This window comes from Venturia canescens, chromosome 10, assembly GCF_019457755.1.
Source record: "Venturia canescens isolate UGA chromosome 10, ASM1945775v1, whole genome shotgun sequence".
NCBI classification, from domain to species: domain Eukaryota; kingdom Metazoa; phylum Arthropoda; class Insecta; order Hymenoptera; family Ichneumonidae; genus Venturia; species Venturia canescens.
The window spans coordinates 18,056,637-18,084,141 of NC_057430.1; the positions used below are offsets into that span (position 1 = coordinate 18,056,637).

The window sequence follows — 27,505 nt, forward strand, 5'->3', positions numbered from 1 at the left end:
TCTTCTTATTCTTCTTATTTTCTTTTCTCTCGGAGAGGTTCTTTTCTGGAGCGGGACTGTACTCTCTTTCTTTATTTCTTTCTCCCTCGCGCTCGCTGGCACTCCTTTTTTTATACTTTGGCCGGTTCTTTACTCGATCTTCTCTCCCCGTGTAACCCCCAGTTACCGCGAGCTTACCAACCAGCTCTCCCTCCCTTTTTCTCTTTCTCGCGGTATTAATTATGCGCCGTGTGCCCTCGCGGGCATTCCAAGCACCGGTACCAGTATTTGCGGCATTGTTAATCCGCGCTCTTCGTCTGCTACCGTTTCCTTTCTCTCTCGCCCCCCGTCTCTTCTTTTCCTCGCAACCTTCTCAACCTCCTCAACCGCGAGGACCGTCTCGCACCACCGTCTTTGCTTTTCCCGCGCATCTCCAGACTCGTACACTCTTATAATATCTCTCTTTTTCTTCCCCCTCCCTCTCCTCCTCGCGCTTCTTCTCTTTGTCGGAGGTTGAGCCTCCGGCAAACTCACCCGGTACATCTTACCGTGTCTTTTCCCATCCCCCACCTTTTTCATCCGACAAACCCGTGTACGCGAGAAAGTACGAGGAAACCGGATTTCTTTGACGAATTCATATATATTTATACGAAACAAATTTCTGACGGACAAATAACTCAAATGTTCGAAAAATCATGACTCTTTGACTCGCACTAGCTCTCATTTCAGCTAATATTTACTCGATCGAACGAAAACGTTCCGACAGAGACGAGAGTCGATCGTCAAAAAGTTTGACAGATAAGAAAGAGGGAAAAAAGGGAGAAGGAACATCAATCGAATCGTCGCAGCGACGTCTTAATTGCGCGGATCGATATCTGCGGCGTTTAATTGGCTCGTACCCTACGTGACCGCGGCCCGGAGGACTATTTTTTAAAATCCTTTTCTTAATTGTTTCGTTCGGAAAGATTTCGTATATACGAGTAGACGGAAGTGACGGAGCGTTTGTGCGAAAAAATACATGCACGCGCATGTACAAAAATGAATGAAGATGAAACTGTAGCTGCATACGCGCGTACGTGTCAAACGCGCGCGGAGACACTGAAGTTTCAAACGAATTTCGAGACACCGTAGAAGAAGAGGAGGGCCAAAAAATCAAAGTGGATAATCGATCGGTCGATCCCGACGACAGCCGGTGAATTCCATCCTCGAGGATCGAATGGAACGGCCGCTAATTACTAATTAGCTACCTAGAGTCTGCTCCCGCTGTTCGTATACCGTCTCTGTATTACGCTTGAGGGAACTTTTCTCTCCTTCTTTTTCTCTCTCTCTCTCGCTCTCTCTCGCTCTCTCTTTCTCTCCCGATCTTGAAGCCTCAGCAAAACGAATCACGAAGCAGAATATTCCAGGACGCGAACGGAATGAATAACAACTCGAGCCATGATTATTAATAGCGCATACGCTTAATTGCCAATTAGTAAACCTGAGCAACAGAAGGAGGCAGAACCAACCTTCCCCCCCCCCCCCCCCCCCCTCCGCCCGAACCCTTCGATACTATCATTCAACAATACGAATCAATCGCAAAATCAATTCCAAGTCTGATAATAATTGGTGGCTATTATGGAAAAAATCAAATTGAAGTTGAAGGCGCGATTGAAATTCCGACCGGATGCAGGGTCGCGAGGGTTCAATCGGCTCGGAAGAGCGCTGTGAGATTCGGTTGATACAGGACGCTTCCCTCGATCCGATAAACGAGTATACGTATATACACTCGTAGGGTTTTACCGAATTCGTTGGGCCCTCGGAACGCGGTAGCCCTCCCCCTCGTTCCCTTCCTCCCGCAAACCTGCATGGACGTTGTTGCCTCTTGGCCGAAAACAACGGACAAACAAAAGGAGCCGAAACACGTTCATTATTCCGAGCTAATTGGCGATGCCCTCGACTCGAAAACGGGCGCGCACCCCCGAACTCTCCGGCTCTGAAATTCGGAAGCGTTGCCGGAGCAGCGAGCACGATCAAAATCACTCGGTATATAAAACCCAACAACGACAATCATCAAGCTACATATGCAAAGTTTAGACAAAATACTTTTAGTGATGACGAAAAATGTTGTTTCAGCAATAAAATAGAGAATGAAGAATCGCCGAGCGAACTCTCTAATAATAAACAAAGTTGGAGGACCGATCGATGCATGCTATACGAAAACAGTTTTTGTATACACAGTGAATGATGATCTTACAAGAATGGAGTATATATACATTTATATCCCGGCAGGGATCGGGGACTATCAGCTGCGACGGACGTCTCGGCTAACAAACGATTTCCCTAATTCCCTTTTCGTCTCGCGAGGACAGAGAGCGGGCTCGGGGCAAGGAAAGGGGTTGGCGCATTCGCGCGCATAATGGTCGTTATCGCCTCGACCCACCGGGGTTGAGCTGATACCTCGGGATTACCATATTTACGACGCGTGCATGTGAGAGTGCAGAGAAGAGAAAGAAGCCTCGAATGCACTGCTCCTCGTCGACTCCGAAGGAAGAACAAATTTTATTCGCATATACCGTATACCGTGTATACATATAATTCCGGATGTCCCCGCGGCTTCCTCCTTCGTCCCATCTGTGCAAAGTTCAGAAACAGAACCAATGTTAAGGTCTCTGACAATCGGACCCCGCGGACGGAGGCTAAAATTGTCAAATTCCGTCAGTTTTTTTTTTTTTTTTTTTTCTTTTGGAGAACTTGTTGTCTTTTTTTCCCGAAGACTGCTGAATAGCCGGGTTCTAATCAGGTAATAGCCGATTTTTTTCATAGATCGAACCGCTGAAGATGAAAAGTTCAGAAGCGTATACGAATTGTGCCTGATCGAAGAACGTTGAAAAATTTTCCAACCGAGCAGAGCAAGAGAAAATATCCAACGATTGGTTGAAAGAAAAAGGTGAATGAAGCGCGCGCGCGCGGGTGGATGCGATTTGAGAGAGAAAAAAATGTGGAGTTGGGACGAGGGCTGCGGGAGACCGGTAGCGACGGTCGCCGTAGAGTCGCCGTTCTCGGCTGTGGTCTCTCAGCGGCGGCTCATGCCGGCGCAACTATAATTTGAAATAATTTATAAATCCTATTCAATTCAAATTAAGGCTCCACTCTGTCGGATGAATAAAAGATGCTCGCGTCGCGCAATAATGCGCGTGCCTACGGGCAAATGCGGCTTTCTCCGTTGCTCCTGCTCCATCTTCCCATTAAAATCCTCGTGCCTTCGATCCACCTGTATGCTCATCCTACATATATTATTTAACAAAACCGAATAAATCGAATAAAACAAATTAATATATAAATACAATGGAAGTGAAGAATAAGAAGAAAAGCAGATTTGATGAATAAAAATTGGAGTCTCCGGAGGGCGCAAAAATTGCCGCCCGGTATATATCGCGTCCCCTCAATTATAGTTCGCGCACCGACTTCGTTGCCCGATATACGAGAGAAACATTTGCACCCTTATGTTGAGTATATCAAGTGCAACAACGGGCTTTATATATATGTATACAATTTGCACCCTCATTGCCGCGATGGTCTCGCGTGGAATTGCAAATCAAATCGGGTCTGGTATACATTATCAAAATGGGGGTTGCGCCTATTGGTGCATATGCACGTGTGCTAGCTTTTGTGTAATACCGCAGCAGCGTTTTCGCTCGGGTGCAATTTCCCTTTTCCCCGTTTAATCATTTATATGTATACGCGGCTACATATAAGTATATATGTATGCATGAATGGACGATTCGACGTGCGCGTACATATAGTTTGTGGACTTTCGAGCCTGGCGGACGCGTCGTGGCTTCGGCCTCATCCTCAGCAGCAGCAGCAGCAGCATCCCAGAGAGGGAGAGAGAGGCCCAGGCTCGAGCCGTCATTTGTCAGGGAGCTGTCGCGCCACGAACGTGTTTCTGTTCCAGCGGCGCAGATAGCGGCCCGTCCATGGGCCGTTCATCTTTATTCCTTTATATATACGCGCGGGGTGTAAAGTTGGGATAGCGGAGGAACATGGAGCATACACGTTTGTTCATTATATACGTATATATGCACACATAACAATATATCGATATCTCGAAACTCAAAGAAGGTCGTTCGAAGCATAGTATTTCGGGTGTCAAGTTTACTCGACGTACGCCTTTGTGATTCTGAATGAGCGCTGTTATATTGCCACGCTGAACGAACGAGTGTCCTTTCTGTATCTCTCTTCCGCTCCCTCGTCGCCCCAAACTCATTTAATTACAACAAACAATTTATTAGCTCCATCCGGGAACCGCCCACGGGCGTAAAATGGCGCACATGCGGCTCTGCCGCACGATCCGACCTACTACGATTTCAAAAGCAACGCTTTTCTACTATATTACACACTAGTATATAGGCTCGGCCGCATGTTCCTGTGACGAGCGAGAATTCTCGTGTGCGCGCGCCCGGACAAAGTTGCTCGACAAAAATTCACCGCTAGCTCGACTATCAGAGGGTTGGACCCGCGTCGCGATTGCATCTGTCGCTCCAAGAGCCCCCCCGCCCGTTTTCGTTAAAGGCTCCTCCGCCTCCTCCGACTCTTCTCCCTTCGACCGCCGCCGCCACCGCTGCCGCCGCGCCTATACGTAATGTTCATTCGGATAGAATAGCAAATTCATTCAACAAGCGCCGTGTCGTTTATATCGCCCAAACTTCGATACGAAGGGTGTGTTTCGATAGAGCGTATCTCCATTATTAACTCCCATTTAAGGTGCTGAGATTCACATCGATCAATTTGCTGCGCGAATCAATTAATTAATCGACAAGTTCATTCGGAAGGGAGTGAATTTTATCCATTTTTCACTTATTTTTCTACCCTTAAACCAATTTTATTGTTATTATTTTTTCAAATATAAAACGATAGAGAAAGAGAGAGAGAAAGACTTTAGCACGATTGCGGAAAGGTTAAGTGCAATAAAGAGTGGGTCGCAATTTTGCGGTGTCGATGATGGCTTCGGCGGTGCTTGTGTTGCGGTTAGACTCTCTTTCTCTTCTTCCCACTCGTTCTCTCTTGCCCTCTGCTCATCTCTCCTTCTCTCTTTGCCTTAATTCGTACACAGCATCTTTCGTACTCTCATTCCGCTTCATCTCCTTTTCTTATCCCTCACAAGAGTCCCTCTTTCCGTCCCTCTTCATCCACAAACTTGCCTTCCTATCATCGTAACGTAACGATGCGAGACTCCCTCGCTTTCATGATTAAAAGTTAAAACTCCTGTGGGAGCTCCGGGCTATTTTGTGGCCGTGAAACTTTTTTCCTCTTTTTATCCTACTCCTTCCTTCTCTCATATTCGACGCGAGTCGAGCCGAGTCGAGTCGAGTCGAGTCGAGTCGAGAAATATAAGTATATATAACAAAGTTTCTCCCTAATATTTTTATCCTTTTTATAAATGTATATGTATATATTCTATCGCTGGTAATACGCGAAGCATCAGCTTTTATATATTCTTCGCGTATAATTACATGGCAATTTACTGGATGGTCGATATACGCCGAGAGTGAGAGAGAAGCGCGAGACCAAACGCGCGGCTTCTCCTCAATTTCCCATCGGCTTTACTCCCTTCTCTCGCCTTCTCTCTCTTTCTCCGGATTTATCTCTCACGGAAATTCAATCGAGTTGCTCATTCTACTATGTACGCTGCACGCATTCAGCGTCCGCATATTCCTACAAGTTTGACTATTTCGTGTATACAAGTCATTTTTAAAAAGAAACAATTAGCTCGTTGACTGAAACTTTGGACTTACGATTAAATTACTTTTCTGTTTCATGCTATCGTCCCGGACGTAATCGTCAAGGATCCGTCTTCCGTAAGTTCTTGCAAAACCAAAAATGCAGCAGTTTATTTTTGACAAATGATTCCATTGGATTGCAATCACCCGAGAAATTGAATTGCGATCAGTAACGAAAATTTTTTCAATTTCGCACATCAGTTTAGAATTCCTTGAGTAGTATTGTTGATTTCTATTTTCATTCTTGCAACATTTTTCACGGATCGACGAACATCGAAACGGCAACAACTCGGACACGCGAACACACGCGCGCGCTCGTGGGAACATCGCAGGGCGTGAGTATATCAATAATTTTTTATCTCAATTTTGATCTTGAAATATCTGGTAATGCGGTGAGTAACGTTTCGAGATGAATCTCGATGAGGAATCCCAATTATGGTGTAATTAGTATTGTACGACACGAAGCGCGACACTTCCGGAGAATTTATATATATAAATATCTACGTAAATGTATAATTAAAGGTGGATATACATAAATATATATTTATATATATATAGACACACGTATAAATGAAAGAAAAAAATCTCGCACAGTGTTTTATCCCGTTAAAGATCCGTGAGAATACAGACTCGATAAATCGTGTAGATCGTAGGGAGATGCCCCGCACAGGAATAGAAAGAGAGAGAGAGAGAGAGAGAGAGAGAGAGAGAGAGAGAGAGAGAGGAGAAGCTGGAAAGGACGATGGGACCCGATAACTGACGTCTCTATAAGTAAAAGGTGGACGGCGCCCGCGTCGCGACGGGGGTCCCAGACGTCGTCGGAGACATCAGCACTGCGGGCGGCCATTGTCTCAAGCCTCCGAGTCCTCTTCTTCTCCGGTAAGGGGAGCGAGAGAGAGAGGATTCCGGCGAGAGGAACGAGATCGAGCGCAGAATCCCCCGTGCGGCGTGGCTTGGTCCAGAATTTCAAAAATTCATATACATATAGCCTTCAAAAGATATGCCCAACTGTGCATTCGAACAAGAGAAATGAATATTTGACAAAACGACGAGCCAAATTTTCGACGCCCATTTCATTTTTAACGTTTCAACTCGGGAGTAGGAAAGTCAGTGTTTCAATCGCGTACGTTTCAATTCTCTTCACCCCCGCGCAGTATGTTTTCCCTTCTGTACACGCGGGGGCAAAATAGGTGTATAAATTACTAATGTAAATGAGAGCGAGAGAGAGAAAATTGAACAAAAAGGAAAAAAAAACAACTAGAAAAAGGAAAGAAAAGCGTAGCGTGCGTCTCGACCCCGGCTGATAAACCGGAGTGATAAAAACAAGGACATAAATACATATTTATATAGCTATATATCATCATAGATATACGTATATAAAAATGCATGATTCCCATTAACTCATGTCTATCTATATTTGTATGAAATAAGCGATTGAAGTTTCAATTGGCGAAAGCGACGAGTTGTTTCTTTCACACCACAGTGGCAACAAAATTCAATGATATCTCACGGCATATCAAATATAACACGCATAAATGTCTATATATGAGCGCTGTTTTATACAGCAAGACATCATCCGTGCATACAACACAAACATGCGCGTGAATATGTACCGTATTCGGCTATCAGTGCTTTCATTAAAACCGAGAACACGAATATATGGGGTATAATTCACGAACGTGTTAAATAATACGAGTTTAACGAGGGCTCTATCTATGTACAGATATTCAGATATAAGTCTCGATGTACTACGAGGGCATGAAAATATCATAGTTCGTATGTACAAGCTGAAAAAGTGGGAGTACCATTGTTCGAATCTCGGACTCGCATGCGAAACCGTAGTGAGTTCTATCGTTTCAATGCTGGAAGCTTTACATTTTCGTTGGTGCTAATTACCTCTCGTTGGGTCCAAATTCATTCAGATATATTTCTTTAATAAGTTTCGTACGAGAAGTAGAATGAAAAAAGTGAGTGGAATGCTCGCTAACTTGGATATGCGAATGAAAAGCTGAAAAGTTTTTATTGTGCTCTTCGCCGATACAGTAAACAGGTATAAACGCATGAGTAGAGGAAATTAAAAATGACGAGACGCCGTCGTCATTACGGTTCGATTTCTCGGTACGAGCGCGATCGTCCTCCTCATTTACAGCAGCTGATACACTTTTTCGTCGAGCTGCTATTATTTTTATTAGCATAATGACAGTCGGGCGGATCGACAACTCAATTTGCATGGGAAATCACGCGGTTCCTCTCTCGCATCGTCCGTCGCGTTTATCCATCGTTATATAATGTCCAAGGGCCGTTTCAACAAGCCTAGAAACTGCGCTACGACTAAACGAGCTTCGTGCAAAAATGAGGACTCGCACGTTTACCATTACGTATGTCATTGGAAAACTATAGTGAAAACGTGAATAAAGAACCACTTTGCTTTCTCCTTCCAATCGTTTCGGCTGCCTCGGAATTTCGTCCAAGACTCCCCTTTTTATCATCCTGACGCAATATATTTGGATATAAATATGCAAAGTTCGATTTTGTCGTGGAAAGAACCAATTTAATCTAATCAACGCGGTATTCGCGTACAAGATTCTCGGGATGGTTATAATATCGATCGTCTCTCTAAATACGCGGTGCATAATGCAAAAGATTAAGTGGATCGAGGGGACCAAGAGATAATGCGCCTTATTCACGGCTGCTCCCCGCGTATATAAGTATATCTATACGCGTGCATACTTGGATTATCGTCGTTTTCAGTAAAAACCGGTAGCACAGTCGTTACACCAAAGCAGCACATAACTGCGCGCACACACCGTACTCTTGAGAAACGCCACAATTTTTTTTCACTTTTCGGCCAGTGGGAGAGAGTGAGAAGGAAAGAGGGTGCGATCTTGAGGCGCTAAGCCTCACGTAGCCACTTTTTGATAAGGATCTAAAATATTATGTAAATAGAGGCGAGGAGAGAGCAAGAGAGAAAATTGAACCCGATCGTTCGGGATGATGATGATTTTGAGCTCCCCGGACCACCATTCTCTCGCCTATCATCTCGAGGGCTGCATTCTTCGCGTAAAACTCCCTCCGAGATTGGACCTCTTATAAAAGTCGCTATTTTGAATACTCGTTTGTATATCAACGTTTTCCTTCATGTACCCGGGAATATCGATTAATCTTCGCGATAAATGATTCGAGAAAGCGAATTGTTGAAAATGAGAAAAATAGTCCCAGGAATGGTGCCTCTAGTTCGAGACTCTCGTGAACGATAGATTTTAGCCAAAACTTTCATAATTTTTGAATCACCTTATATGTATTACCGTACATAAATATAGAAATATGTGACGGTGGATGCGGGTCACCCCGGCCCCCCGTACCTCACTCCATTAACATAGCGATTTACATAATGCGTATAATTCAAGTAATTATGAAGGGGAATATACACAATTTAATATAATGGAGGATGTTTAGCGCGAGAACGGTTGACTCTATCTGTCCGAGATATCTTTCTTTCTCGCGATTCATCGTTGAAAAAAAAGCTCGCCGATCTCATCTCAAACTGTTTACGAAATTTCGCTGAATTTTTCTAATTTTCTCAGAGTCTTTCTGCTTCGTACTAGATCCTTAAAAATGTAAGAGTCGCCGATAAAACTCGGAATTGCCTTGACGAATAATGTTTGAATTTATCGCAATTTTGCGACAAATTCATTAATTTTTCCTCCTTCGACGTGACTCCGAAACTGTCGATTTTTTTCAACTCGTGCGCAATGACACGTGAAAAAATGTTTCTCTAACGATCGTTTTGCATTACAAAAGTGTATTTGAAGGAAAAAAAATGCGCACTCGGAGATTAATAGCTAGAGAAAAAGTGGAGGTTCTGAAATAAGGTTTGAGTTTAGTCGACGATATGTCCGTGCATTTCGTGACATTTAATTCGAGCAGCGTGTTCGCACCGCGAGATCGCGAGACTCTTGCCGCGCGTCGACGTCGTCGTCGTCGTATAGTCGTCGCGTTTACAAACCCTCGTACATACAATTTTGTAAGTATATACAATAAGTATATAAGTGTATTTACGGGGAGGTTGAGAGAAAAAAATGAGAAAATAAGAACGAAACGGAAGGGGAAAATAAGGAGGACTTGCTCCGCGCTCTTTTTCCCCTCTCCGGCCTATCTCGACATCTATCTGAATAATAACGTGTACGACAACATGTCAAATTATACAGAGCCACACGATGACACAAACACGCACGCGTAAACGCATACGACACACGTGTTCAGGGCCTTTGAGTCAAAACATTCACGAAATACTCGCGACGACGTACTCCTTTTTTCAGAGAGACACCTGCGTACGAGAAAAAATATGGAAAATTTATAAAAACACCTCGGGTACGTGCACCATCGTGACAACTATCGATAAACGTATTTTTATGTCTTCGTTAGTCGTTGATTCTAAAACGTTTTCATAATTATCTTGAATTTTTCTTTCCTCTTCGTTTTCTCGTTTGGGTTCGCGCGTTCATATGAAAAAAAAGACTGACCCCCCGAAAAGTTAGTCCGAAACGCCCCTTAAACCGCGATCTCGTGTACCACACGAGAGCAGTCCTGCTGGACGATTGTATTACACACGAGATTTATATCTGGCGTTTGTATCGAACGGACGTCGGTGACAATTAAATCACAGGTCCGGGGCTTGATCATGACGGATCGTTTTTCACTACTCGAGTGTTGCTCCGTGCAACACACCGGGGCCGTACATTATTGCGTTTCTGTTTTATAATACATCTTGTTTGTACTTTCAGTATGCGTGTATTTCACCACCGTTATTATCGATATTCTTATTATTATTATTATTATTCCCCATTACTATTATTGTTGTTATTTAATTGTCGTTGTTATCCTCATTATCATTGATATTATTACCATTATTGCAACTGTGTCGTGTGTGTTGCACGCAAATCCATCTGATACAACACGATTTTTGATGTTTGTTTCATGTACCTATGGAACGTTTATCGCGACGATGCCCGAATGGAATTCCGTATCGCAGTATGTAAGTAATTTTACAATGTTTTTTTTTTTACAAATTGCGAGAATCCCCATAAAATCGTTGAATCGAGATGATTTTTTGTTTCAATAACACTCTCCAAACGCGCACGGACGGTTCGGACAAATAATAAATCATAAACGAAACGATTCGTTTGAAATACGCAATTAAAATAAGGCGTCGAAACGAGGATGACGCGAAGACGGATTGAGTTACTCATTGGAAAATAGGGACACGAGTTTTGATAAGTGCGGATTGATGCGAGGCGAGGCTCGTCGAACGAAGCCCTTGTAATATTTCAATTATCTGGCGCACACGCGTGCACACAGGCGAAGGGATACAGATAAAGATTGTTTCTCGGTGTATAGCGGATTGAGCGGCGATTCGCCTGTGATGTTTGATGCGCTCGAAAAGCTCATTTACGTGAGCAATATGCCTTATAGCAGCTTGATCGAGAATAGCTCGGAGCAAAAGGATGATAGGATGAAGAAAAGGAAAAGATGAAATAAAAGAGGCGCTCGTTCGAGCCGAATTCTGACGCGACCCCGATGTTTGACCTTATTAAATCCTCGATCGTGTATCGCTTTTTGTATTTTCTCTCGTTCCTTCCACCGGCCAGCTATCGTGCTCTCATCTGCGCAGCGATCCGAGGGGCAAGACGTTGCACCTGCCTCGTCATCGCGGGTTCCTAATAGAACACGTTCTAGGTGTTGTGCTCGAACGGCATTTATTGACGAGGATGGAGCAGGAGGAGGCTGAACGAACTAGACCAGCATCAGGCTGAAGCTGGAGAGATGATGGCGTAATTTGATGTAAGAAAATATGAGAAAGAGATTTGATCGAGCCGAGCAATATTCCACCAATATGTCCACCTTTATTGACGATTACCGAGGCTCTAACTCAATAACCCTTCCGCAAGTATGAAAACAGGGGGAGGAGAGTGGCCGTCCTGGACTCGAGGCGGCGACGGCGCCGGCGGAGGGAAGAGGTTGTTTGTGCACGATGACCGAAGCAGAATGACGCCAGGACAGGGCTAATACGAGTCCGTGGTACGAGGAGAGCGAGCGAGAGTATAGGCTTTCGGAAGAGCTTGGTAGTAGAGGCTTTCCGTTGATGCAGAAGCCGCTGGTGCGAAGGATGAGAATCCGTACGGGAGAGGGTGATTATCGCGATATGGCACATAGCGTTGGACAAAATCCGTAGACCAACTGCGGCCAACGGCGGGTCGTTGGTGCGATTGAAGCGGTTCCGCAGGCTCCGTAACATCCTCGCAGCCCTGTGAGAGCAGGATGTTTCAGAGCTGGCTCAGGCGATCACCCTGGCCCGCCTATATATCGGAGCTTGATACTGTACGACGAGGAATTTCGGCCTGCTGGCGTAACCAGCTCTCCCGATATGTACTCTCCAAGAGCGCGAGAGAAGGAATATCTGGTAGAGAGGATGCTGTAGCGTTGGGAAAGCTTCGGGGGCTTGGGGTTAATACGGTGGCCGCGGTGATACACGACCGACGCGAACCTGCGGCCAGCGGCCGACCACACGCCAGCTGCTCGCTCCTCTCTGTACGCTTCTCTACCTCTCAGCCCCTTCACCCTTTGCCTATGCGATACATGTGTATGTACATTATGGATATACGCGTGTTGCCCTTTGCAATAGAGCCACCAATAGCCCCCCCCCTCCCCCCCCCCCCCGCCAAAAAATTCGTGCGATAGCCGAGTCTCTGGGCGCGACAAGTGTGCGACATCAACATTAGACATTATCAGCACTGATAATATTTGCTCGCTGCGTGTATTCCTCCGCGCGAGCCTGAATTCTTCGTCGGGCAATGGGATTTTGCAGCAACGAAATTCCTCCAGATGGTAGAGGGGAATCGTGCCGCATGATTTTTAAATCGGCCTGGCGGAAGTTGGTATTCAACGGCGGCCTCTGTAATCGCCGGGGAAAAGAGAGGCAAAAGGGAGTCGAGGTGAACGACGAGATCCGCGGACACATCCTCGATACACTTTCGACGCACAATAAACGCCCGACGAGAAGAGACTGACGGAGGGAAAGAGAGGCTACACGCGGGAGAGAGGTTAATGAAACCTTGAACGCACGAGGAGAAAACCAGAGAGAGAGAGAGGGACGAAGAAAAATAAGCAACGGAACGGAAGATGGGATCTCTGCTCGCGCATAATGGTCCGCTTCCTCTTAATAAACACGCACGATCCGTGCGGAGAAACGCGGGCTCAATGAATCGCAATTACGAAGAGCACGAGCCCTTCTTCTTATGAAAATATCGGCTCTTCCACACTCCCCGCGTGCTGCTCTCCGAGGAAAGCAAAACTTTTTTTAATTGTCCTACTCGCCGCGACGAGAGCATGGAAAATTATTGGGAAATTGATGACCCAGTATTTAGATGGGGTTACAAGCAACGCGTATTATCTCGTTGTGGTTAGATTCGCTCCTGGACGGCCATTCAATTTGACCAAGGAGTGGGAGAAAGGGCTTCGGAGCAGTTTCAATTTCAGTAGTAATGCCAATCCAATCATGTAAATCAGCAGGAGGGTGGCATTATATTAGTCCTGGTGCTTGGCAATCCGAGTATCTTCTCCCTTGCCTCCTCATCTCTCTTCCCATAACATATATATTTCGCAGACAAAGATCGAACTGTATATATATGATACACGTTTGCGTATAGATACGCGAAAGCGCTGTGGTATTGGGCGGTGCGGAACCTGCTCGGGCCTGGGACTAATCCCGGGTTTACCTAATCGCTTGCGCTCCTCCTCATCCTCCTTTACGCTCCTGTACTCTCTCCCATGGATGGCGAGAGGCACGAGCCTCTCTATACGCTGCTACACTCATGCACATGCATATTCACACGGATAAATTCGCGTATAATCATCGTTCCCTCCGTTCGAGGACCAATTACGTCGAACCATGCAACTCCCTGAAACAGTACCAACGTTTCCTCGGTCCAATTCTCCCCAAAAGAGATTTCTTATTTTCCAAAGAAACTCTATACCTCGTGACTGAAAACCTATCTTCGATTCGAAATATAATAACGAATGCGCCACCGCCGAGAATCATTTGATGGAACAACATGCACCGCGTCGTTGGCGAAAATAGTCGGGCGGGAGGTCGCGATAAAAATGGTTCTAGAACACATACGCATAAATGTCATATAAAAAAAGTGCACGTAATGCACGTATGTGTAGCCAGGTTAAAGGGCATACGGATGAGCGAACAATAGGCCGCCGCCGCCGGCGTCGCCTCTTGCTCGCAACAGGTACTAAAATGCAGCGATGCGCTTCCGGAGGACGATTTATCTTCGAGAGGAAAACGTAGGTGCACGCGGCGTTACGCGTGCAACGAGTGTTTTGCGGCTCGTTCCCCCCGACCGATTGCCTTTTACCGCAGAAAATTCTCTCTCTCTCTCTCTCTTTCCACATTTTATATGTACGCGCACCGCGACGTGTGTAATACTTTCGATGTATGAACGCGTGCACGACGTTAAACCGCGAGCAATTCACGGGATACACGTGTACGTCGCGGGGGACAGAAAAAATGTAATAATCCGTAACGACGATTCGTCGTATGAAAATTCTACGCTCGACTTTCCGAATTCGTCAGAGTTAAGAAAAACGCTTGTTTGATCGAATTTTACAATTTATTTCGGGAGCGTGGAAATAATAATAATTTTGTAGCGATAAAAATAACTTGTTGAAATGTTACAACTGTCTTAGATATTTGAGCGTTTTTACGCTAAAATGCTCGGAAATTAATACGTTTGGAGGCTCTTTCGTTGTGTTTCGAAAGAGCAGCAGCGAATCGCGGTGTAAGCGGAAAACCCTTTCAGAAGCGGCCTCCGCGAGGAAAGGAGCTTCGTAAATAATTAAAAATAGGGAGTGGAGTCTCCCAGTTGAGTCGAAGCGTCGTTAATTGTTCGGTTACGAAAGGCGGTAAATTCTTCAAACTGGGAAAAGAGAGAGGAAGAGATAATTGATACGTGTTCTCGTGACGTTAGCGTTTGAATGTGTCGTCGAGTCTCGCAGGATATCCGCGTTATAACACCCGCGTATGTACATCGAGAAAGAGAGAGAGAGAGAGAGAGAGAGAGAGAGAGGCTGCTCAAACGGATTCGAGTGACGGGCTAATGGTCGACTGATGGCAATGTCTTGTCACGTCGCGGCTCGGCGAAGCCCGCACCTGTCGCCAATGAGTATTCTCTCCGGGGCAAAACGCCCCGTAATTCTCGCAACACCGATACAAAGTTCCACATTTACATCCGACGAGACTCGTCGCCTCCGTTGTCGTTTTCGAGCCTCAAATTTGCCTCGAGTATGCGCGCAGCTGCGCACGCATTCGAGAAAACTCTTTTTCTAACGCGCGAGATGCGAACGCGATTACGACGTTGATGAGCGCGAGTGATTCGCGAGTTTCCAAGTATCCGGGATTTCGGATCCGCGATGATGTTCGGCTTTTTGAGATATTTCAACGATTTTAAAAAGCGAAGAAGATGAAAAGAGGCCGAGAAGAAAGGAAAGAAGAATCTGGGAGAAATTACTCGGCTCGTTTGCGCGATCGACGAGCGAGACCGCGTTGTTCTCCGAAGCCCCCGAAAATCGTTTCTTTTTTTTTGCTTCCTCCCATTTATTTCTTGCTGGCACGGGGATAAGTTGCGGTAGGAAGCGCGTGTTTCAATCGAGAGTTCGCGCGTCGAAACATTTGGCTCTCCTCGAGTAAGCGAGTGGCAGAAATAGCTGATGCGAATATACGTGGCAAACTCTCCTTCAGATTTTCTCTTTGCCTCTTTCTTTCTCTCTCATTCGGTTGCACTTTTGCAATGCAGGCGGGAGATTGGGACGCGATAGCATTGTGATCCGGACAGGATTCTCTCGAGTGTGCTGTGGGCGTTTTGCTTCTCTCTCTCTCTTTTGTTCTCCCTCTTTGAGAACGAAAAAAGAAAAGGAGCGTGAGTGAGAGAGGAAAAAAACACGTCTCGCAATTGAATGTACGACTCGAGGATAATTTCAGGGTGAAACTAATAGCCTGTCTTGTTTTGCACGTGTCAGTACACATGGAATAGTTTCTCAGAGAAAAAAATTTTCCCTGACATTTCTATCTCTCGTATCGATTGCAACGTTTCGACGCATCATTTTAACGAGCGAACGGAAATTTATTTTTTTCCTATTATTTAACGAGCAAGCGAGATAAAGCTGAGGAAATTTATTTGGCGATGAAGAACCGATTTTATCCGATTTTTTTGTCTTTTTTCGTGATTTTTGGTGTTTCCGTTGTTTTTTGAGAAACGGAGAAAGAGAGATGGGGAGATTTGGAGAGAGGAGGCCACTAAATATTGTGTTCGCGCAGTGAATACAGAGCGTTGGACACGTGTAAAGCGGGAGAAAACGAGCGGGAGATTCCGTATGAAGCTCCTCCGCAGATCGGCAACGACGATTATACGCTAATTCAACGCAAATTCCTTCCCGGAGATATCTGTATCGTTCGCATACATCAGGAGCTCCCGAGGGAAACGGGAGAAAAAGATGGAAAGAGGGAGGGAGAAAGAGTTGCTTCGCTACTCTTTTGGCGCAGCATCTTTTTGCGGCCCATTGCGAAATCTTTTTCGGAGATTCCGGCAAAGAGGACGATGAAAATCGAGAATAAAAATAAAATAGCGAGTCGAGGATGCCGAAAAAACGAGGAGACCGAGCCTCGTCGTAACGCGCCACCGACTTTTGTCGGAAGCTGCGCGCAATATCTTGCCATCTCGGCGGAGCCCATCTCGACTTCACCGCGATCGAAAATCAACTTTATCCGATTTTCCAGGCTGCTGGGGAGGGGGTCGTGCGAACGATTATTATTTCACCGAAAGATCAATTCAGCCCCGAAAAATCGGCCGAATATTACCGATTAAATAATCAGCCAACGGATGGCTTTTTATGTCAGGACGGACCGCTGAAATCGCAAACGAACTTGCGAACCCGAGTGCCGGCGCAGACTCTCGGAACTCGGAAGAAGGGAGAGCAGAAGGAGGGGGGGGGGGGGGGGGGGGAGAAGCTTGAAACGGCAAAGATATATATCACACGGTGTCGCGGGCGACATAGCATTCTTCCGCGGTGCGAAAGCACCGAGAATTTCTCGCTACATAGTACGAATAGGGTGTATGTACGTAATATAAAACAGCATCCACAAATTAAGGAAGAGCCAAAGTCCCCGGAACCCACGAAAAATCCTCTCGCTCGCTCTCTTTCGCCTCTTTTTCTCGGATTACGGGAACGCGCGCGCTTCATAAAACATCGTTAGCGATCCGGAAACTCGAGCTTTTCTGCAGACCGTTCTCGTCGGGGATTTTCCGCGAATACGCACGAGACGGAAAAATGAATATTCGCACGTAAACGGAAAGAGGCTCGCGCGGTGGAAAAAAAAAACGGTTAAAAGTGCACGCGACGACGACGCCGTATATTCGTTTCCGTTGTCCGGTGATTTCCACCCCGCGGCGAGCAGCCTCTCCCTCGCGACACTTTTTCGTATAATCCGTGTGTCGCGGGGAAAGACGCGTACAAGGAAAACAGGCTGAATCGCGGTCCCCGCGTCTCGTCCGTGCAAATTCGTTTAGTCTCGGCGAAACGACACGGCAAAAACACGCGGAGAGAAACATCGCGAAACGGACCCGAAGCCACCAATACGAACTGCTGCGGTGGAAAAAAATGATTTCGAAACGCGCGCGCACTTTCCTCGTCCTCAGGGTGGGCCCCTTTTCACAGTTTTTCTATCGCTAAAAAAAAAGCATGAAACGTTGCACCCAAAAAGAAAAATGTATATTCTCGAATGGGTTTCGAAGTGCAGTACGGAGTTGGCAATTCATCCAGACGTCGGAACGTTGACGTTGACCGTCCTTTAATTCAAGCTCGCTATTTTCTCATTCTCGTTTTCCATTATATATACGCATGGAGAGAAGAGCTCCGCGCGTCGTTAGAAACTTTCATCTGGTATAAGACGGCAGCTGTTGGCGACTCGTCCAACCGCGAGTCCCCGAGCCCTTTTACAGACCCGAGCAAAAAGCAAGACAATTATGAAGATTGTTTTGCAGCTTCCCTCTTGCCTGCCCCTCCGTCTCTTTCGATTAGTCTCATTATCTTTAATCACAGTTTTTACTCCTGATTGGTTTACAGACAGCTTTGCACTGGGGAGCGAAGCACGGAGACGAGAATATCGTAAAGCTCATCGCCGGGACTTACAAGGATTACATCAAGGGGGTCAACGAAATGACGGTGAGTGGGGACCGCGAGCCACAGATTTTCATCCGAAATCACGCTTTTTAACGAATCAATTTTCCTCTCGTTTCTTGTTTTTCATGATCGATCGATTCGTCCGGCGGGATTGCAGAACGGGGTAAGTTTTTTCGCGCACGCACACACACACACACACACACACACCTTTTGTTTGCGTGCAAATGAACTTTATAAGGAGATTGATCCGCGAGAACCGGAAAGGTCGAAAGTATGACAAAGTGACGTTACCGGTCGAAGCGAATCTCGCGCGGCCCGAGACCGCGCGAGCGAACGTGAGTGAAACGCGGGGGCGCGGAGGGAGGATCGAGTAAAGAGAGGAAGGAAAAAAGGCAAGCGAAGAAGTCGAGAGATAGGATCGGATGCGTGTGGTCCGCCGCTTTACTCTTTATAAGACTTATATAAGCCACGTTGCTCTCGGGACTTGCTCGTTAGCGGCTCGCGACAAACACCGTGAGCCGACCGACCGGCTGCCCGGCTCACCCTTCTTCTCTTCCCCTTCCCTCCGAGCCCTTTCTTATCCCGCCTTATCCATCCTGAGGCTCGCTCCTGCGTGTACCTTCTTTAAGCTCCGTCGCCCGCCTCGGAACATCCGAGATCTGTCAAGAAATTTTACTCTCCACTTTCATCTCGACGGATTGGACAAATTGAATTGAAAGCTTCGTCGGAGCGATTCGAAATAAATAAAAGGGAATGCGCGCCTATGTATTGCCGGAAACTTTCATTCGAATCGCGTTCGATCGAGGTTACGAAGTTTGAAACTCTTCCAATTGGTACGAATATAGAAATTTGTTATGTCTCGAACGGCGCAGGTTACGTCGATCATTCCATCTTCGTCTCGTTGAATCGCCCTCCGAAAAAAAATTTATCGAATGCCCGGCTGTCGGGGAGTTTCCGAAACTTTTGAAAGTGAGATCGGAATAATAAAAAGTTTGAACGTTATAAAAGCGAAGGTGCGGGTAGAGAGTATAGGATGAGACACCGGTGGAATTAAGAGTGACAAAGAGGGGTCGGTTTGGCGCGTTGACGCGTCCGCGCGGGCTTTCTCCGGATGGGGGCGGTGAAAGGGTAATTCGTCCGTTTCGCGGTACGTCTTTCAGACCGCGGAGTCATTTGTTTAGGCTCGGGTCTGTGCGTGCGTCAGTCAGTCGTCGGTGTGTTTACGGAGAAGAGCGAGAGGAAGGGGTTCTCGTGCTGTCGACGACGCGCGCGGCAGCTTCCTTCACCGGTGGCGAGGACGATCTCGTCCCGACGTTCGCGCAAGCCCCGCGAGTCCGCGTCGTCCTTCGAGACGCGGTTACTTCGAGAGTGATACGCGGCGTCGCGCTCCTCTCATTCTTTTTCTCTGCTCCTGCCCCGATTCGTCGTCGTCTTTCTCTCCACCGAGTTTCTCAGGGCTGCTGCTGCTGCTCGGTTGCCTCATGTAAATCGCTAATTCCACGAGGAACATTAATTATCTCGTTACGCTGGCTCCCACCCGCGATAGAGGAGGGACGCTTCTCTCGGGCTTGCTACTGCACCGCGCGTATTCGCGAGCCGAGCGAGACGGACAAAGTTAAATGAAGCAGGGCAAGAAGAGAGAAAGAGAGAGATATTGCAGGATCGAAGAGAGCTCTCGCGGACAAGCTCCTGAAGCAAACGCCGGCTAAGAAAAAAGGAGTCGCATTCCGTGTACCCAATTATCGGAAGAAAGCTCTTCCACGGGCTACGCGAATCGTTCCCATTCTTCCCGCACTCTTTGCCCATTCTCTTTTTCTCTCTTATTCACGTATTTTACCAACAAACCGAATGTTCCTCTCGGAGCCTGCTACCTATATACCTCCGGTCCAATCTTCCGTGATTAATTCATTCGCGAGATAATCTCGTCATTTCTATCGTAATTAGTTGGATCGAGCCTCCTCGAGAAGTTACGATAATAACATGATAAAACGGAGACTGAGAGGTTATTCTCGTTTGCGCGTTTCCTCCGTCGCGGGTAAACGTATAACTCAAGAGCGTGAAAACGCATCTCAATTCGTTCGCGGTGCGCCTACAATTTTCTACAAATTATGTGGCGGGGGGGCATTAAACGAGCGCGTGTTTCATAACGCCGACATATCGCCGAGTAGGAAGAACCGATGTAGTAGGTGTGGGAGGATATTTCGAGGCCGGTATACGAGCGCGAGTCTCGGTCGTGTCGACGATGAGCACCGCGACCGGGTCCGCAGGGGGGGGGGGGAGGAAGAGCATGAGAAAGAGCGAGACACGAGCGCCTTAATCTGTCACCGATACGAGTTCGCCCCGACCAACCTCGCTCTCTTATCGTCGCATCGACGCGCATTTAATCCTCGCAAAAAATTGCCTGCTAACGTCTCGACCGCCTCCGCGAGGGGAATAAGACAGAGGAAAAAAGAAGATGAATCCGACGAAGCTAAAGAGGAAGAGAGAAATTGTGAGCAGCGCGCCGGTGTGGCGCCTGCTGCGTGACCAAAATAAGGTACGGAAAGGTAGAGCGATGCACAGCGATCCCGTTCGTTCCGGAGAAAAACATCCCCCGATCTCATTTGTACCCCTCGACATTCCCCGAGAAAATAACCGGAGCTTTGTCGGAGCTCCAAGCTTTTATGCGTCAAGGCAAACATTTTTATTTGTTCGAAAGTTCCAAGAGAGCGTTTAAAAAACGTGTCGTTAATGCGGAAAATATGGAGTCGCAATAAAAGACACGTATGTCGTACGAAGAGGGGGGAAGAAGGTCGAAATATCCCGAATGATACGCGGTGTCTCTCGTATTTCGGTGTCGGGAGGCGTGACGCGAAAAGAGACACGGATAGATCATAGAGGAGAGAATTTATATTATGTCTTGTACGAAAAAAAAATGTATAACTGTATATGCGTGGGCGGATGCAGGCACGTTTATATACATATGCGATGGAAGAGTTATGATTTAGTCGGTCGTAAAGGCGCGAAACGCCAAGAGGAAACGTTGGAAAAATATTAAAATTGAAAAATCTTCAACTCGGAGTGATATACGCGAGTGTGATATCGGTGGCCAGCAGCTGTCCTGTTTCCCCAACTCACATTTCTCGCGGCAATCCTTGCATTACATATATACGAGGAATAAGGGGTTTCGAAAGTGTTTCCGAGCATAGATCGCGGGTGTGACGAATAGAAGGAGGCAAAAGAGAACGAGAGCCGGAGACGAAAAGGAGAAAAGGAGAGAAAATTTGGCAAGAGGGTGAGACTCTTGCTCGCCGTTACGAGGAGCGAAGAAAGGAAAAACGAATCACAGATATTGTCTCGACATGCTCCCTCCGAATCGTCACTTTCAAAAATTTTCAGCCTCCCCCTTTGCCTCCATCCCCGAACAATACTTTAAAATATTGTCAGAATTGTTAAAAGTTATATAAGAATGGACTCACGATGTACACGGATATGAGAAAAAAAACGATCGCCCCGTGGGGATGGATCGAAAGGGCGCGAGATGTCCGTACAGGCTGGGAAATGGCGAGGGGGGGCTCCGAGCGCCACTTGTCGAGCTTCACACACGTGTCGTTCAATTTTTTCCTCTCTCTCTCTCTCTATTTTTTATTTTGGCTCGGGGAAGGGAGAATCGAGAGGGTGTTTAAAACAAAATAAATATTGCTATTGAAACTTTTCTGTTTCGCCGCATCTACATTTGCGCGTTTATTAATTTATTCGCTTCTCATTTCCGATATTAATAAAAGCACAAACGTATATTTGAATAGCCGAACCCCGTCGCTGGAATCCATGATTTTCGGCACAGCCGCGATCGCCAGAAGTTTAGAGCCGAGTGAATTAAATGAAATGGGAACGCGCGAGATCGTGCCATCCCCCGAGGGACCAAATTCGCGAAAGGGTGCATAAGGTTTGCGTTCGAGACCCTCGCGCGCGCACCGACCCTTCGTATCGCGTGTCATATATAAACGCCATTATCACCGAGGCCGGAGAGACAGAGATCGAAAGATCGGTGACACTTTTCATTTTAAAGTCACCCAGCATGACGATTCGAAACGCTCGTCCGTGAATTATTAGCTCGAATCGAGAACTCGAGGGACCGGGATTTCCTAAGCGTATTGCCTAAGCCTCTCGGAAATCGCAATTCACTTTTTTTCCCTTTTATCGCTTTATTCAAGATATTTTAAAACGTGTCGTTGGAAGGCATTTTATTATAAATATAATAATAAACAGAATATCGTGTCGATCGTGTTCGAGTCGTAAAACTCAATCGTTTTTATATGTTTCTACAATTTTTAATATGGATACACGTGGGCGAACAGGACGAATGGGATTTATCGAGAAAATATCGAGATGAAATGTAGTACCGGAGGAGTTTGTAAAGAGACCGATATTACACGAGTGTACGTTCGCCCACGTGGACCAATCTGCGAAGGAACAATGACAGGAGGAAGATAAAAAAAAATCATTAAAAGAGCAATTACACGCCATTATTTGTCTCGGCATCGTGTCAAAAGGAATTCTTTTACCCAGTGGGAAGTTTTCGCTTTAGTCAATCGAGCTTTTCTCGCGTCACTTTTATGAAAGTGCAACAAATTCTAGGTCATTACTTTTAAACTACTCGAATCTCATTTATTTTCAAAAATTTCTTGTAAAAGAATCGAACAAAAGTTCTCCGGCGGCCTGCTGGGCTCAATTCAACATGGATCAAAAACGGTCAAAATATCGGTAGGAAACGAGGCGAAAATTCGATTTCGGCATTTTCAATGAGGTTTTGTAGAATATTCAGAGCTGTACTAGATTCAACATTTGCGCTCGTACAGGGGAAACCATTCGCACGCTCGAAGTAATACTCATCAGACGGTATTATTAATTCCTCATTGTCTCTGTACGCGGAAGCGTCATTGCCGGCGTCCATTTTCTCTTTCTCTTTCTTTCACTTTATAAATCATATCCGTGAGAATAAAAATGGCAAGGTAAGTTCAATTGAGCACGGAAATTGATTGGAATTACGTCCTTTAGGTTGCAAGCCACGGGTATAAACGTTTTTTTTCCAACACTCGGGCCAAAGTATGCTGTAGTCTCACACGCGAAATACGCACGCGAGCTCGATGCAAAAAAAGACACGCAGGGGCTTGTAAAAGTCTCGGGGGCTCTCTATGAAAAGGTGATATCGAGCGGCGAACTTGTATCCGCGCGCGGTTTATTCACTCGCGGGGAGAGCTCCGTTATAACGAAACAATGAAGAAGTAACAAAAGAGAAGGAAATGCAAAGATTTATACTATTTTTTACTGAATTATCTCGACGGAAAACGGCCTTTTTCAACAGGATTCCTTCGAATATCTCTCCTTAATTCACAATATTCAGCCTTATTCGTAAAACTCGTTGCAAAATAAAGGGGAGAAAAGGAATGAAAATAATTCGGTTTTTTTCAGGGTTACACTCCGCTCCACATCGCGATGCAATTCGATCACGAGAACATATTCAACCTCCTCGTTCAAGTTTACGGTGAGTGTATTTTTCACGACGAATCTTCGGAAACGTCACAGTTTCATTTGAACTGAATTTGGATTCATTAGACCGAGGAACTTGGGTGACTCAATTCATGTTTCAATATCAATCGAATGGAAGAAACTCCAGTTGACGATTTTCTTCTCCGAAATAATGAGTTTGATTTTAAAAATGTTGAAAATACGAATTAGGAGCGAATCAGGAAGTTCGAGATCACAGTGGAAAAAAGGCTCGACAATATTTGGTATCGCAGGAAGCTGCGGTCAGCCAGGACACGTTCAGAAGTAAGTTGAAACAAAGAGTCTGGCACGAAACTGAATTTTCAAAAGTTCATATATAGTTGCCTGAGTTGTTTTGGACTGGGTACGAAAAAATTCGGGTTTTTATCACTACGATCTTTCAGCACTGTGTAGAGTAGCGAGGCAAAAGCAATGAGAATTAAAGTCTGTAGCATTAGCGTTTGGGTTTGTTGTACAAAAGGAATGGTGGTTCGGTTACTTTTCAACAAGCCTTTTCTCAATGGAATTCTGTATTTTATTTCGGGGGCATATCTGCAAGTATTTTTTTGTTGTAGGAATTACTGCCGCCGCTACGCTCAGGCAAGTAAAATACAAAAAAAAAAAAACGGAAAAAGTTTGTCTCAGCTTGTTCGGCATGTTTTCGGCATTTGCGTTCATTGCGCTTGTGTGTGCGTGTGTTTTTTTTCCACTTCCGCTGAAATCCTTCATTCAATTAGCACGGGGCTTGATTGCACTTATTCTCTGAGAACCGGAGGCAATCGGAAATAAAAAAATATTAATGCTGATGTAAATGCTATGCGAATAATCGTTGAACGTACGTTTTTTTTTTTATTTGGATGAAACGTCGAGATTTAATTAACTCCAACTGACACTTATGATTTCCTCTTTATATCCGCATAATTCACAATCTTCCGCATCTTTTTGCACATAATGCGAGAAATCCGGAGAGATCAAGATTTATAAAGAGCCGAGGCGCGTTACTTATAGTTTTAACCCCGATAAGTGTGCGAGTGCTCGAGGATTCACTATTTCCTCGTCACTCGCTAAACGCATTGTTCGACCGGTTTGTTGTGTGACCTCTGACGGTTCATTAAATTAGCGAAGCAAACAGACACGAAGCTCATGGTCGTGCTGACACTAAATTCCCCGCTCGAAAAAAAGCCTTTTCATTTGTCTCTCTATCGAGTCTCGTGATCTGAGGCATCGCTTTTTCTCTCGTATTAATATTTATATGATCGCGAATACAAACGAATCGCTCGTACCCCATCGTTTTTCTTCCCTTACGAATTTATTAATCCGCAAACTTTCTCTCCTCACTGATTGTGAGTTTCCGGCAACAAAATCCCAACTTTGTGCACTTTTATCTCGACCCGCGCCTCGATGTTTCTGCTGCCACTGCGCATGGAATATTTCGTTGAATCGGCGATTGCGAAAGCAAAACGTTCCTTCATTATTCATCTTCTTTTTTATTTGCAGAAATAAAAGCAAGGAAAAAGCACACAGGTGAGCGCTCTCATGGATCCTCCACGGGCGATTTAAATGCAACATTGTTTTTTTGTCCCTCCCCAAATTATTCCTCTTTTTCACTATTTTCATTTTATTCAGAGAGAGATCTTGGTTTCCTACGAATTGGCTCGTTGAACGTTCGCGTGAAACGTACGACGGAGGCGTTCAGCCAATTTTTGGGAGTAGCTACGAGCGCGTCCAGCAATGAAAAAATTCACAAGACTTGGGGATCAGCGGACAATGTCCAGGTCGGTTTAAGCGGCCGACAAATGTTAAGGAGTTTCGGTACAGAAGTCTAAATATTAAGAAATTCATCAAATTTGGTGATAATGTTCTTCAACATCAACTGCGAAAACACAATTTTTTTCAAAATTTTCTTCTACTTAGTTATCGAGTAATTACGCATTAAAGCAGATTTCTTATACCCGGAATGTATACCTATATATATGGAAACGCTATGCTTATAAACGTGAACTTTAGTGATCAATTACTCGATAACTGTGTAGAAGAAAAATCTTAAAAAATTTGTGTTGTCAAATTTGGCACTAAAGAATATGATCACCGAATTTTATAAAATTCTGAACTTTTTGAATTTTTTAATGTTTTTAGCATGGTTTAGCATGGCAACATTGTATCGCCTGTACCGAAACTCCTTAATCGCGTTGTGAAATTAGCGATAATTTAATAAAAATCCTAAAAACCAAAAAAAAAAATGAAAAACGAGAGAAATGAAGCGTGAGAAAAATGATTTCAGGATGGTAAAAATATGCCGCCGCCGAAGTACGCACCGATCAAGAAGCGAAGGAGTCGAAGAGCTCAGGATTTCGGCGGGAGCGGAGGTGGCCGGGGTCTGCAAACGCACGCGACGAGTCAACCGAGTACGCCGCTGCCGCAAGCGCGTGAAAATCTTGGGGCGAGAAGACCGTCATCGACGAGTTCGGTAGCGCCGGCGATGGGACTCGGGCCTTCGACGATTGTACGTCAAAACGATTCCGACTCGGACGGAGCTTGTGGTTTCGACTCGGCCTGGCGCGGATCCGCCCAAATATGAATCGTCATATTCCTTAAAATTTAAGAAATCCATTATTTTTCGTCCTCTTTCCATAGCTTTCCAATAAATATATTTATTTAGATTAACATGCGAAAACATTTTTTCATTCAATTTTTTGTCGAAAAGAGCAAGCGTAAAGCAGTTTTTCTTGTAGGAGAATGAAAATAAAAAAAAAAAAATTTATCGATTCTCACGTCCACGAAACATCGATTTCCCACAAATAACAAAAAAAAACATTCGTGAGCCAATCAATCTTTCACACGATTTGTTCGAAATTCAACTTCAATTATCCATGACAGTCTTAATCCCACGCAATATTATTGAAGAACAGTCGTCGTCACACGGAATCATTCAAATTCAATCATGTTCGCAGTGCAAAGAGGCCTTTTTATTCAAACTGTCAATCGATCATTGAGACAAAGCGTTACAGTCGACGCGCGACCGTACAGCAGCTCGGCAAAAATTCCTCACCCCCCAGCCTCTCCTGATTTTATTTCGTTTCGCGAAACCAGAGTTTGCCGCTTTTTATTTTTATTTATTAGCAATTGTATAATTAAAAATGTATGAATAATAATATAAATTTTCCAATACAATACCGTTGTTCCATTGTTTTCCTGCTACGAATCTTCGAAGCACTAAAATGGAAACCCGAAATGTTGCTCAGTGCCATCTATGTGACTATTTTATGAACTGCAAAAAAACAAAGTAACTCGTTACCGACCGATGGCAACGATGCCAAGATTTTGTAACGGACCTGATCGTCCGTTACTGGAAAATCAAATATTTGAATAATGTGATGAGCTCGTTTGCATGGTAAGCAAAACGAAAACTTCTGAGTCTGTGCAAATCGAGAAGAGCAAACAAAAACTTTGATCAATAGTACCGGCCGGCGTGCCCGCGAAATACAGCGTAACGTTGAACCACATTTTTTTTCTAACGTACGAGCACAGTTGAGCCAAAGTCGTTACCATGAAACGACGCAGAAAATGGAAAATCAACAAGTACGAAGAATAAAACGTTCATTCACTCAATGTTAATATCATGACCGATTCACTAGTATTAAAAAAAATCATACTTTATTTTCCTTATGCATCGAGGATGAAGTAGAACCCTACTCGGCCTACCGGATGCTCCGCTCAGTCAATTTCACGGAGATCAACGAACGATCAAACAAGGTTTGGAATTGACCGATAATCGCTCACCGTTTTCTCTTCACAGCCTTTCGTCTAGTACACTTGGCAACGCAACGGCCCACTGAACTGAACTGCTCTCCCCCCCACCCCCTTTCCCCTCTCCTTCCCGACCGTGAAACTCGCACGAACCTATAGAGGCGCGGTCGGCACAGAAGCTCAGTTTCGTACAACGTAAACAAGATAAGACTCGTGTACACAATACTGAAAACTGATAAATTTCGCTA

At 45.3% G+C, this 27,505-nt stretch overlaps 1 protein-coding gene across 4 annotated transcripts in view; it reads left to right on the forward strand.

The window, feature by feature from the left end:
- sowah (sosondowah) overlaps positions 1-26,174 on the forward strand; it is a 60,620-nt gene extending 34,446 nt beyond the window's left edge. Inside the window, exons 7-16 of one of the 4 annotated variants that reach the window (XM_043430820.1) lie at positions 5,808-5,819; positions 6,074-6,076; positions 17,928-18,026; positions 18,142-18,147; positions 23,436-23,508; positions 23,703-23,795; positions 24,086-24,110; positions 25,008-25,034; positions 25,137-25,285; positions 25,792-25,927. In XM_043430820.1, the coding sequence (XP_043286755.1) occupies positions 5,808-5,819; positions 6,074-6,076; positions 17,928-18,026; positions 18,142-18,147; positions 23,436-23,508; positions 23,703-23,795; positions 24,086-24,110; positions 25,008-25,034; positions 25,137-25,245 (447 nt within the window). In that variant the 3' untranslated portion in view covers positions 25,246-25,285; positions 25,792-25,927. Of the gene's footprint in view, positions 1-5,807; positions 5,820-6,073; positions 6,077-6,895; positions 6,899-17,927; positions 18,027-18,141; positions 18,148-23,435; positions 23,509-23,702; positions 23,796-24,085; positions 24,111-25,007; positions 25,035-25,136; positions 25,292-25,791 lie in introns of those variants that run through there. The other 3 variants (XM_043430818.1, XM_043430821.1, XM_043430819.1) reach the window with 3 other exon arrangements.
- Positions 26,175-27,505: the final 1,331 nt, after the last annotated feature.